General features: G+C 46.9%; 1 protein-coding gene across 1 annotated transcript; it reads left to right on the forward strand.

Moving 5' to 3' along the window:
* The first annotated feature begins 1,917 nt into the window (after positions 1 to 1,917).
* Positions 1,918 to 9,261, forward strand: LOC104685479 (opsin-5-like). Its single transcript, XM_010393379.4, has 4 exons — positions 1,918 to 2,214; positions 5,582 to 5,875; positions 6,474 to 6,805; positions 8,088 to 9,261. Exons 1-4 carry the CDS (start codon positions 2,142 to 2,144, stop codon positions 8,496 to 8,498), a joined length of 1,110 nt encoding a protein of 369 aa, XP_010391681.1. The 5' UTR covers positions 1,918 to 2,141; the 3' UTR covers positions 8,499 to 9,261.
* The last annotated feature ends 3,069 nt before the right edge of the window (positions 9,262 to 12,330 follow it).

Genomic DNA, 12,330 nt, shown 5'->3' on the forward strand with positions numbered 1-12,330 from the left:
ACTGTACAACAAGTGTGAAAGCAGCAGATCTGGCTGGGATTGGGTGACACCAGGGTCCTTGAACTGAGCCTTCTGCCATGGTTTCACCAAGAAAGGCCAAAAAAGAAACATTAAGTGAGATGATTTCATAGTACAGGCCAGGAATTTTATCAGAAAGAATTTTATCAGAATTACAAGATCTATCTGAGAACTTTAAAGCAGACAATTCTCATCCAATGGCTGCACCTTGAGAATCTATTTGTCACCTAAATGTTTGAACTCAGGATAAGAGCAAAACCCAGGGGCAACATCTGCACCAGAAAACAAAACACTTCGTTTTCAAAGCAGATGGTGTTCCTGCTTGCTGGGAACAATCCTGGGCTCGTTTTAGGCAACCTGTGCCTGGGAATGACAGGACAGTGCCAGCTGGCCCAGCCCAAATCAGTGTCAGGAACTGCTCTGCAAATTTAACAAGGTGAGCAGTCAGGTTCCAGCCTCTTTGTGGTGATCTGGCATTGTTTAATTTACCAATACAATGGTTTTGTGTGTACTGTACTGGATTAAGTGTCAGAATGTGGCAATTTTCTACTTCTTGCCAAAGGATTTGTGTCTTATGCTACTCTAGCAGACATTTCTCCCTGTACTAGTTCTGCCCAGATGCTATAGAATCTCCTCTGGGTCCTGGTCATGCTCCTCGTGGCTACTCCAAAAATTAACCCTGTCCTGACCAGAATCAGGACACTCCCCCACAATGGGATGAAATGGTAGCCTCTCTTCCTTGCACAGACCACACTGAATTCACCAAGCTGTTTGAAACTCTCAGTACTGGGCATGTTTTTGAGGCATCACCTCTGTACTTTTTTATTCTATTCTGGTAAAAGAACTTCCTTTTATAATTAATACTGTATATATCCTGCCTTCCTATGCTAAAATGAGTCTTGCTCATACACCCATGGCTTGAGAGCATTGCAACAACTACCCACATTCATTCAGCTGAATCTCTGCTGCTGAGGAACGTTCAGTGAAGGACACCTGCACTGAACATCTCATGAGCAGGTGCTGGATTTCAGGAGTTAGGTGGTGTCTTTATTCCAAATCTGGGTGAGACTTTGAACAAACAGGCACTGGAGCAACTGTTGTGGAGTCTCCATGCTTGGAGATACACAAAACCCTGCTGAAACTAAAGGCCTTTAAAGTCTCCCAGATTCCTAAGTTTTTCACAGTTTAGGCTGTTATACTTGAGCACCTAAATTCCACCTAGATTGCATTTGAGATGCCTCCATGCTTTTGTGAATTTTAGAATTCCCTATCATAGAATCACAGGATGGTTTGGATTGGAAGGGACCTTAAAGACCATCTAGTTCCAGCCCCCTGCCATGGGCAGGGATGCTACCCACTGAATGGGATTGCTCATTATGGTGATTTTAGGCTCAGATACTATAAGGAGAAGGAAAACACAGAGCTGAGGCACTGCTGTGACTGCTTGCCAGGTCAGAACTCTGGAGTGTCACAGAGTGACCTCAGAGTTGCTTCTCCCCTGGTGCACTACACTGGACCGAGCATCCTCTAGTTCTGCACTGGAGCAGCTCTGACAGTCCTGTCTTCAGTGGTGTGACTTTGACCCTGCTGAGCCCCTGCAGCAAACAGCTTTCCTCTGATGCCTCAACTCAGAGACCCCTGCCCCAGCCTCGTGTCTCCCATATTCAGCCATAAAGCTGGAAAACAACACTCCCAATCTTCCTTGCCTTGCCTGCCCCCCTCAGCCTGGCTTTATTTCCCAAGGCTGCTGATGGTTGAACAACAACTGGTTTTGCTCATCTGAGGGGATTTGCATTGTGAAGCTTCCTGACAAGCCAAGCAACAGAAGGGTGGGAGAGGAGGGATGGGAGGAGAGATGCTGTGCCAGCCAGGCAGGCAGGATCGCTTTGGCAGCAGCTCTGCCTGGCTTTCACTCTGCCTCCCTGGGGGAAATCCTTCCTCTCACTCCAGGCTTCTCCCCTGCCACACCAGAGGCAGGACAAGGAGGCAGCAGAAGGGTCCCTGCACTGCCAGTACCCAACACCAGCTCACACCTGCAGCAGGCAAACCATGAGGACGAGCTCTTTGCTCCTGCAGCATCTTCACCTTTGACTGAAAACCTTCACCCACCTCCACAAGGGACCATGGAGGAGCAGTACATTTCCAAACTCCACCCAGTCGTGGATTATGGAGCTGGGGTCTTTCTTCTAATCATAGGTGAGTTCAGCTCATTTGCTTGGAGCCAGGGAAGAGGGATACAGGGATTCCCTGTCTGTGCTGTGGTCAGGCAGAGGAACCTGGTGGGAAATGACAGCGAACGTTTCCCCACAGGTTCCCCTGCATTGTGCCTTGGAGTTGGTTGGCAGCCAGGATTAATCTCCACTCTTGGATCTGGAATCTTTTGTTTTAATGCTGAAGAATGGCCAGCACAAGTTTGCCTCTGTGGCATCACAAGTATTTGAAATAAGCTGTCAGTCACTTTCCATGACTGAACCAGGGCACATCAGGGGAAAGCAGCTCTGGGCTGACCCTTGGTGGGGGGAGGTGTTGTCCTGCTGTGTCTCGCTAGGATGAACTGCTGCAGAACAGCAAAGTGTTTCTAGATAGCAGTTCTGGGTTTTGTAGCAGCCTGTTTGCCCTGCTGCAGGCAGATTGAAAATGAAATACAAGTGGGGATAGCTACCAGCCCATGGCTTCAGTTAAGTGTTTTCTTCCTTGTCTCTTTCTTGCATGTACACAGGCATTTGTTTTCTACTCTCGTGGATTTGGAGAGGAGTGGAACTTGTTTAGGCATGCTTCCCACCTGAATTTTTGCTAAGATTCCTTCCTTCAGCTCACTTGCAAACCCAAACCCTGGCTGAGATAACAAGGACAAGCCTATATTTTGAAGTTTTAATACCGAGGCTCTGGGCAGCAGTGCTGGGCTTTAGCACTTCAAATTTCCCCTTGTTCTGCACAGCAGAGCACAACTCAGGGTGAGAAAATCCCTGTTTACAAAACAACCAAGGGCTTTTTCAAGTCAGGGTGCCAGGTCCCTTCTCTGAGAAATGTAAATACATAGATGCAGTTGAGGCAATGGGAAGGGGCAGCAAAAAAGGGCTGGAGGCTGGGGCTCCACTTGCTGACCTTGCTCGTGTGCCACCATGCTGCAGTCTCACACCTCTCCTAAAGCACTTTTAGGCACTGGAACTCCAGGCACAGCTTCCAGCATTGGATCCAGAGCCCTGTGTGGCAGCCAGGTTCACTGCATCCTGCAGGGACTCTCAGAAATAAAGCAGTGAGCTGAATTGGGAACAGGTGTTGTATTTATCCATAGCTCTGCCACCTCACTGGGGCTGCAGGTTTGTGCCCTGAAATGATGTTTTTGTTAGGAACAAGGCCAGGGCATGGGCTGCAGCACTCACCACCAGCTATTTGATTACTGGCCCACAGTTACAATTCTGTCCTGTGGGATGGAGGGGAAGAGCTTCTGTCATGGTAAAAAAGGGCCTGGGCCTGGATGTCACCTGATGGCAGAGCTGCTTCCTACCTCTTGTTTAGGGGTTGGGCTCTTACAGAAGAAAGTGAACTGGATTCATTTTGCTCCTGAAGCCTGAGGATGTTCCATTTTGGGAACCTCACTGCAAGAAACAGAATGAGGGGCTGGAGTGAGTCCAGAGAAGGGAACGGAGCTGGGAAAGGGGCTGGAGCACAAGTCTGGTGAGGAGCAGCTGAGGGAGATGGGGGGGGGGCTCAGCCTGGAGCAAAGGAGGCTCAGGGGGAACCTTCTGGCTCTGCACAACTCCCTGACAGGAGGGTGCAGCCAGGGGGGGATCGGGCTCTGCTCCCAAATAACAAGTAACAGGACAAGAAGAAATGGCTTCAAGTTGCACCAGGGCAGGTTTATACCGGATGTTAGGAAACATTCCTTCATGGAAGGGACTGTGATGCATTGGAACAGGCTGCCCAGAGCAGTGGTGGAGTCACCACCCCTGGGAGGATTTAAAAGCTGTGTGGATGTGGCACTTGAGGACATGGTTTAGAAGCAGCCTGGTCAGTGCTGGGGAATGGTTGGACCCGATGATCTTAGGGGTCTTTTCCAACCCAAATGATTCTATGATTCCATGATTCCCTGTCCCAGCCTGTGGAGAGTGCTCTGCCCACCAAGCCACAGGTTGCTCTGTCAGCACATGGCCAAGCCCCCGTGGGCATCATCCTGTGTGTGCAGGCACAGAGATCCTGAGAGCTCAGGGAGCTCTTCCAGTGCATCCAGAGGTGGCAAGTGAATGTGTGTGGTTAGAAAGTGAATGAATGAGGGATGTGGGGTCTCAGATTTGTGTCCCCATTTTGGTTAAGCCTTCTCTTGACACCTCTGTGGTTTTTGTACTTTTGCCGATATATTTATTCCATTTTGCTGCACGTGCCTCTGTTAACCCCTCTGTGGGCACTTCAAGTGGTACCTGTGAGCAAATGCAGCCTTCCTGCACTCACAGCCACAAGGGAACATGACAGAATCTTTTTTTGTCTCCCTCTTTCACATCTCACTTTAGAGGACACCTTCTCAGGAAAATCAAAATTTTTTGATCAAAAATGCTGCTCCAGCACCATGTTCACTTGAAAGAAGAGAGAAAATGAGTTGTTTGGTGCATGTACTTCTGACACTGCTGTCACCAGCACTTTGAAATCCTGTGGCACACCTGAATAATGTATGTCTGACAGGTCCTTTTGCAAAGCAAGCTCTGGGTCTTGTTGCACGCCCCTGCCTAAACAATTCTCAAGGTCCCACTGCTCTCAGAGACCACCAGAACAGTCACACTATTTCCCAGGGATCAGCAAGGATCCTGAGCTGCCCAGCCAGCACATGCCAGGCACTGAGGCAGCTGAGAGTCAGTGCTGGGGCTCCAGTGCGAGATGAGAGAAGTCACACAGAGAAGAGGCTTTGGGAAGTGCAGGACACCAGGTGAGAGGAGGGGACAGGCAGGTGGGACACCTGGAGTACTTCACCAAGAAGGAGAAATAAGGATATTTTTTCTCAGCACAAGAAATACGTGGACCTGCTAGAGTGGGTCCAGAGGAGGCCACAAAGACGCTCTGAGAGCTGCAGCCACTTTGCTCCGGAGACAGGCTGGGAGAGCTGGGGAGTTCTCCCTGGAAAAGGCTACAGGGAGACCTCATTTTGTCCTTCCAGCCACTTAAAGGTGGCTTATAAAAAAGACAGAAAGTGACTTTTTACACAGGCAGACAGAGACAGGACATTCCAAACCCTGCCATAGACAGGGACATCTTCCACCATCCCAGATTGCTCCAAGCCCTGTCCAACCCAGCCTTGGACACTTCCAGGCCTGGGGCAGCCACAGCTTCTCTGGGCACCCTGTGCCAGGGCCTCACCACCCTCAGAGAGAAGAATTTCTCCTTCATATCTAATGTAAACCTGCTCTCCTTCAGTTTGAAGCCATTCCCCCTTGTCCTATCACTACATAACCTTGCAAGAAGTCCCTCCTCAGCTTTCTTGGAGTCCCTCTCAGGCACTTCACATACTTCTGATGGATTTCACAGGTGTGTTAACTGTGTGATACTCTTGTCTGTGCTGATCCTTCCCTTTCAGCCATCCTGACGGTCCTTGGGAATTCAGCTGTCCTTGCCACGGCTGTGAAACGCTCTTCCCTGCTGAAGTCACCAGAGCTGCTCACAGTGAACCTGGCAGTGGCAGACATTGGGATGGCCCTCAGCATGTACCCGCTGGCCATCGCCTCCGCCTGGAACCACGCCTGGCTGGGGGGAGATGCCTCCTGTGTTTACTATGCCCTGATGGGTTTCCTGTTCGGGGTCTGCAGCATGATGACCCTGTGTGCCATGGCCGTGATCCGATTCCTTGTCACCAACTCATCCAAATCCAACGGTGAGTGAATCGCCGCTCTGGTCACCTGGTGGTGCTGTGTTGGGGCTGGGCTGCTCAGGGAGGTGCTTTGTGGAATATGGCATGGAATATCAGGTCAGTAGCAGGAGAAAAAGCCTCAATTTTTAGTGCATTATCAAATCCTGGTGTTCCCAGAAGGATTTGATTAAATTCTTTGTTAAACAGTGTGGTTTTCCACTTCTCAGTTTTGCCAAGTGAAACTACCTGAGAATGGAGAACACAAATGTTTTCCTGGACCAGACTGCCTTCCCTTTCTACTTGTATCCAAGCAGATACACTGGAATTTGAAAGGAAGGAATATTCTTCTGGCATTCCTGGGCTGGGACCACAGCACATTTGAGGTGAAATTGATCTTGTAAAGCTCCCTGCGTTACTAAGCTCTAGATGAGCACTGAGGGCTGTATTCAGGTCTCACCCAACACACTGACACTGTTTCTCTAGAAGCCCAAAGGTTAGGGAACTGCAGCAGCAGCCCAGGTGTATCTGTAGCCACCATCCTTCTGGTTGAGGAGAAGTTATGGCAAAACCCCCCGTGGCTGGGATGGGATCCATCTACGCTTGCTCTTCCTCTTTCTTGCAGGTAACAAAATCACCAAAAACACCGTCTGCATCCTGATCACTTTCATCTGGCTCTACTCCTTGCTCTGGGCCATCCTGCCCTTGCTGGGCTGGGGCTACTACGGCCCTGAGCCCTTTGGCATCTCTTGTACCATAGCCTGGAGCAAGTTCCACAACTCCCCCAATGGTTTCTCGTTCATCCTGAGCATGTTCCTCCTGTGCACAGTCCTGCCTGCGCTGACCATCATTGCCTGTTACTTGGGGATTGCCTGGAAGGTTCATAAAGCATACCAAGAGATCCAGAATATTGACAGGATCCCTAATGCAGCCAAGCTGGAGAAGAAGCTGACCCTGGTGAGTTATCCCCGTGATGGGAAGAGAGTGCAGTAATCAGGAGCTGGCAGAGAGCTGGCTCTGCTCATGCACAGCTCACAGAACAGAGAGCTACACAGAAATTCTGTATGGAAACAGGATTTCAATATATTAATATTAAATATTATTTTTTATTATTATTATTACTATTATTTTTATTAACTTTTTTTTTTCAAATATGCACTTCAGGTGTGCATTTCTTGTGGAAAAGCAGAATTGATCCAAGCTTTCTAGAGGCCAGTCCTAGACTCACTGAACCATTAAGGTTAGAAAAGGCCTTTAAGATGTCAAGTCCAACCATTAATTCAGCACTGAGAGGTCCACCACTTAACCATCATCCTAAGCACCACAGCTACACATTTTTTTAATACTACTAGGGATGGTGACTCCACCACTGCCCTGGGCAGCCTGTCCCAATGACTGACAACCCTTCCAGTGAAGAAATGCTTCCGAATAACCAATCTAAACATCCCCTGGTGATTCCTTAGGTTTTAACTTTTATATTTTTCAAATCCTGTACTCCCTAGTGTGTAACTCTGAAGTTTCTTGTGGCTTGCTGTTCTCTTATGCTGGTTAAACATAACAAACCTCTCTAGGATTCCACCTCAAGGACACCAGGCCCCAAAATGTGTAAACTAAAAGCCTCTGAGAGGGGGGCAAACTTGGGGTAATTCCAACATGAACTGAAGTTATAATTGGACAATTAACCCTGATATGCAAACGAACCAAACTTATAAAAGTGTGAAGAACTCATGACCTGGGATCCATCTTGGGTGTAGCCTTTGGCCTGTCTAAGGCATACCTTTGAAGGCCCTTCAAATAAATATCTACCTTTATTCCCTTATTCTTGTCTAGTCTCTGTTTTTAGGTGGCCATCTCAGGCATCCCCAGTGCAACCTGAAGACATTTCCTCTCGTCCTTTCATTTTTTAACTGGGAGCAGAGCCCGACCCCCACCTGGCTGCACCCTCCTGTCCGGGAGCTGTGCAGAGCCAGAAGGTCCCCCTGAGCCTCCTTTTCTCCAGGCTGAGCACCCCCACCTCCCTCAGCTGCTCCACATTAGACTTGTGCTCCAGACCCTTCCCCAGCTCCATTCCTTTCTCTGGACATGTTCCAGCCCCTCAATGTCTCTCTTGTCATGAGGGCCCAGCAAGCACAGCTTCAGGTGTTGCAGGTTCAGGTGTGGTCCCACCCACACCTCATGTGCCAGAATATCCAACCCTGTCCATGCCAGCTGCCAACAGCCGCCCTGTGTTCCCTTGCAGATGGCCGTGCTCATCTCAGTGGGGTTCCTGAGCTCCTGGACTCCCTATGCAGCTGCCAGCTTCTGGTCCATCTTTAACTCCAGCGACTCCCTGCAGCCTGTGGTGACACTGCTGCCCTGCCTGTTTGCCAAGTCCTCCACAGCCTACAACCCTTTCATTTACTATGTCTTCAGCAAGACCTTCCGCTGCGAGGTTAAGAAGCTGCAGTGCTGCTGTGGCTGGAGGGTTCACTACTTCAGCTCCGACAACTCCACGGAGCATCCCGTGTCCACCATGTGGAGCGGCAGGGACAACATCCGTCTGTCTGCGGCGGCCAAGGCGGAGAATCCGGGAGCTGCAGCCAGGGCTTCACAGCACAGGTCAAACCTGGCCTCACTCCCAGGTCCAAAGGAACAGGGGAGCAGCAAATGAGGTTGTCATTGCATATCTTATGGCAATACAGAGGTTCAAGTATATATTTTTAAGCAACTCTCAAATATTGTCTTTAAGCCTCGCAGCAAAAAAAAAAAATCTATTTTTTCCCCAAGAAATTCCACTTTAGAGGAAATAGATTTATGTACCAATCATGAAATCATGTAAATTAAACTTATTTTCAGGTAAAAGGAGATTTATGATTTTTGTGGGTTTTTTTTCCTATACTTTTGATTTCTAACACAATCTATCTGCCAGCTCTTGGCTCTACCAGTAAAACAGCCATCAGAGAAAACCATAGGTTGCACACAGTGTTACCAAATAAACACAGCTGAGTGTGTAGTTTTCCAGCAATACAGACTGAAAACCATATGGGCAGCAAGAAATGTTCACTGCCAGGAAAACGTGAGAATGTGACTGCTCCCAAAAGGATGTAGAGCTCTCTGGTTCCTTTCTTTCAGAGGTGCAGCTCCAACTCCTCCAAACAAGTCCAAGGAGCTGAGCAGCCTTGGTTGGATGAGGTTTGGTGGGAATGTGGCAGTCAGTGAAGGATGCCTTCTGTGTATCCCAAATGGCACAGTGGGAAGGCAAGGAAGCTCTCAGCAGGAGCTCTGCAGCTCTCTGCACTTGGGCTGTTTGCTGGCTAATGTACAAAAGCTCTTCTGCTGCAGAAGCTGTTGGAGCATTTTAGGATCGTAATTGTTAAGGTTGGAAAAGACCTTTAAAATCAAGTCCAACCATCAGGCCAGCATCACCACCATGTTCACCACAAAACCACGTCCTCAAGTGCCACATCCACACATTTTCTGAACACTTCCAGGGATGGTGACTCCATCACTTCCCTGGGCAGCCTCTCCCAGTGCTTTACCACCCTTTTTCTGCATAGGATGACACAAAGAATTCCCCAGGAAGCCTTCCTAGCATTGTCACCCTGCAGCTGCAGTCCTCCTGGCTCTCATGGCTTCTATGGGAAGCTCCTGAGATCCCAGATTCCCCCCTGGCTGGGGCACTGACATGAATTTAACTGAGCACAGAGTTTGCTGATTCAGTACCACCATAACACCAGGTTTAACCAAAGAGGTTCTGATGTGGGAATGATGAGCTCCTACACCTTAAAGATCTCTCTCTCTGACTTACTGTTTGTGATTTTAAAGGACATAAACCCCTATATTTAGGATTTGAAATGTTGCACAAAATATGGCTTGGCAGCTGCAGCAGTTCTGGCTGCCCCTGACCACATAGAATCACAGGATGGTTTGGGTTGGGAGGTACTTGAAGCTCATCCAGTCCCACCCCCCCTACCACGGGCAGGGACACCTTCCAATGGAATCTTCACCAAACCTTAGCATTAGGCTTAGTCAAGGCAAGAAGACTTAAGGCACCGGCAGATTTGGCCCAGATTTTAAACAACCTAAACCAACAGCAAACGAACTCTGAGCTCTTGAAAACTTTTGTCACCCTCAAACCCGAATAATTATTTTAATTTTATAAATTACGGCTAAGGGGAGGTTACAAATAGGTTTAAAGACTTCTGTGGCTCTGAGAATTCCAGTTACAGCAGAGTCTGGATAAAAAAAGAACAGAAAATGAGGCAGGAGCTGCAACATAGATTAAGGCTCAAATTAATTCCTAAATTGGGGGTTAGGAAACAATAAGGAAATCCCATGAAATCCTACACTGACAGTATTGCCAAGTCTCATAAATCTTCCACTAGATTAAACTAGCTAGATTTGTAAAAATTTGTGAAAAATTCCTAAAGTAAGTTGGCCTCCAGGACAGTATCTTGTCCTGGGTTGTCACTCATGGATGGTCCATATGGAATGAGGTCAGCCTCCTCTCCCAAGTGTGGTAAGGTGAAGCATCCTCTGGGAAACAATATCCCATGGACTGGAAAATCAGGAAAGGGAAGAGGAAGAGGGGGAGCAGGAGGAAACACCAGTAACAGAGAGGGGAGCATGTGGAAGCTGAAGGAAAATATATGGGAAGTAGGGAAGAGGCAGAAGAGCTTTATGGAAGTGTGGGAAGTTTCTTACTGTAAAAGTTGGCTATCAGTATTTCTTCACTTTTAAAAAATAACCTGACAGGAAAATGAAGCTGTATTTCAATAACCTCCTCAGAGTTTTTGCTTTTACTTGCTCAATTGCTTGGTGTGTAAAATAAAGAGTAAAATAAATAGTCCCATCTGCTGCTTGCAGACCAGTGACTGGAACAGTGACATGCATGTTAAAAATGTAATGCAATTGAAGCTTCCACTGTGAGAAATTTAGGAACAGAACAGGTCCACATCCATTTGTAAATGCTTTTAAAATGTATGTGACATGAAAAATATGCCACTCTACAACAGAAAAATCTCTGTAAACCCCAAAGATGTTTACTGTTCATGTTTAAGTACAATGCTTTAATAGCCTGATTTATTAATAACTGTTTATGTACTTAGTTTTTAAAAATTGAAGTGTTTATGTATCAAGTATGGTTTAAATTTATTTTTCATTTTTCATATTCAGTAAGAAGCAAATCTTAACTTTCCCAGTAGAAAACTCTGAATTTTAGATGGTTTTATGTTATTTATGGCAAATTTAAAAGGCAGGGCTGCCCTTGACCAAAGAACCAGGAAAGCAAATATAGCATTACTATCAGGGAACTAGTATGTTTGGTTGTTTTTTTTAAGTTTTGAGAAGGTAATTTATGGTCAAATTATGATTTTAATTCCATGGTATTTCCTACCCAGCCCTGGACTGTGCTGTCTTTTCAGAGATGGAAGCAGGATGCAAGTACTGAGTTCACGAGTGAGTCTGGGCACCTGATGTTTGCAATCACCAGTGCAACCACCTCAATACAGACATATTTAATCTAAAAACTCCAACAAATCAGACCTCTCACTTATCAGGAGTTTTCTTATCACACTGAGGAAGTTTACAATGCAGACACCCAACCTGAGCAAGCTTTGGCTTCTTTCTTTCCATTGAGGATGAATGGAGCTTCCTACCTGGATGATATCATATAAAGTTAGATAACACAACTAAAACCCTGATTTGTACTAAAAGAAATTGGAATTCAATGCCTTACTTTGAAAAAGCTTCTAGGCAGTTTCTGCCTATTAAGGGATAAGTATAACTTACAGAATTTTTATAGAAAATTTCTGTTAATGGTCAATTTTCCATCTGTAAAATTAAATGTGACTCACTCGAGAACAAAGATCAATTATTTGAGAGAGGTCATTATTCCAGAAGTTGGAGCATGAGGATAACACTGCAAAGGCTTGGATTCCACCCCATTACTTTGCCAGTAATACTGTGCAACTGGAAAAATAATTTAAACTTTGTCTTGGGTTCTTCTCTCATGCACATAACAGAGACAGTTTTGCTGCTCATGAATGTAAAACAAACTGTTTGATGAACAACTTCACAGAATCACAGAAACACAGAATCATAGAGTGGTTTGGGTTGGAAGGGGCATTAAAGACCATCTCGTTCCAGCCTCCTGCCATGGGCAGGGACACCTTCCCCTAGCCCAGGTTGCTCCAAGCCCTGTCCAACCTGACCTTGGACACTTCCAGGGATGGCGCAGCCACAACTTAACTCTCTTTATAAACCTATAGGTAGATAAACCATAATTTTTGAATTTCATATCTTAATAAGATACAAATGCTGTACATGGCAGTAGCTGTATAGGAGCAACTGTGCTCTGTATCCGTCACTGCCCTTCCCTGATGAGCCACCATTTCTCAAATCAAAGTGCTGCTGGATTCAATCACATCTCTGCTGAACAAGTGATCTTGCCTGAAGACTTCTAGGTCCCTGCATGCAAAAGAGATCAGGCAAAAGAGACCAAC

This window comes from Corvus cornix, chromosome 3 (genome assembly GCF_000738735.6).
Source record: "Corvus cornix cornix isolate S_Up_H32 chromosome 3, ASM73873v5, whole genome shotgun sequence".
Lineage (NCBI taxonomy): Eukaryota > Metazoa > Chordata > Aves > Passeriformes > Corvidae > Corvus > Corvus cornix.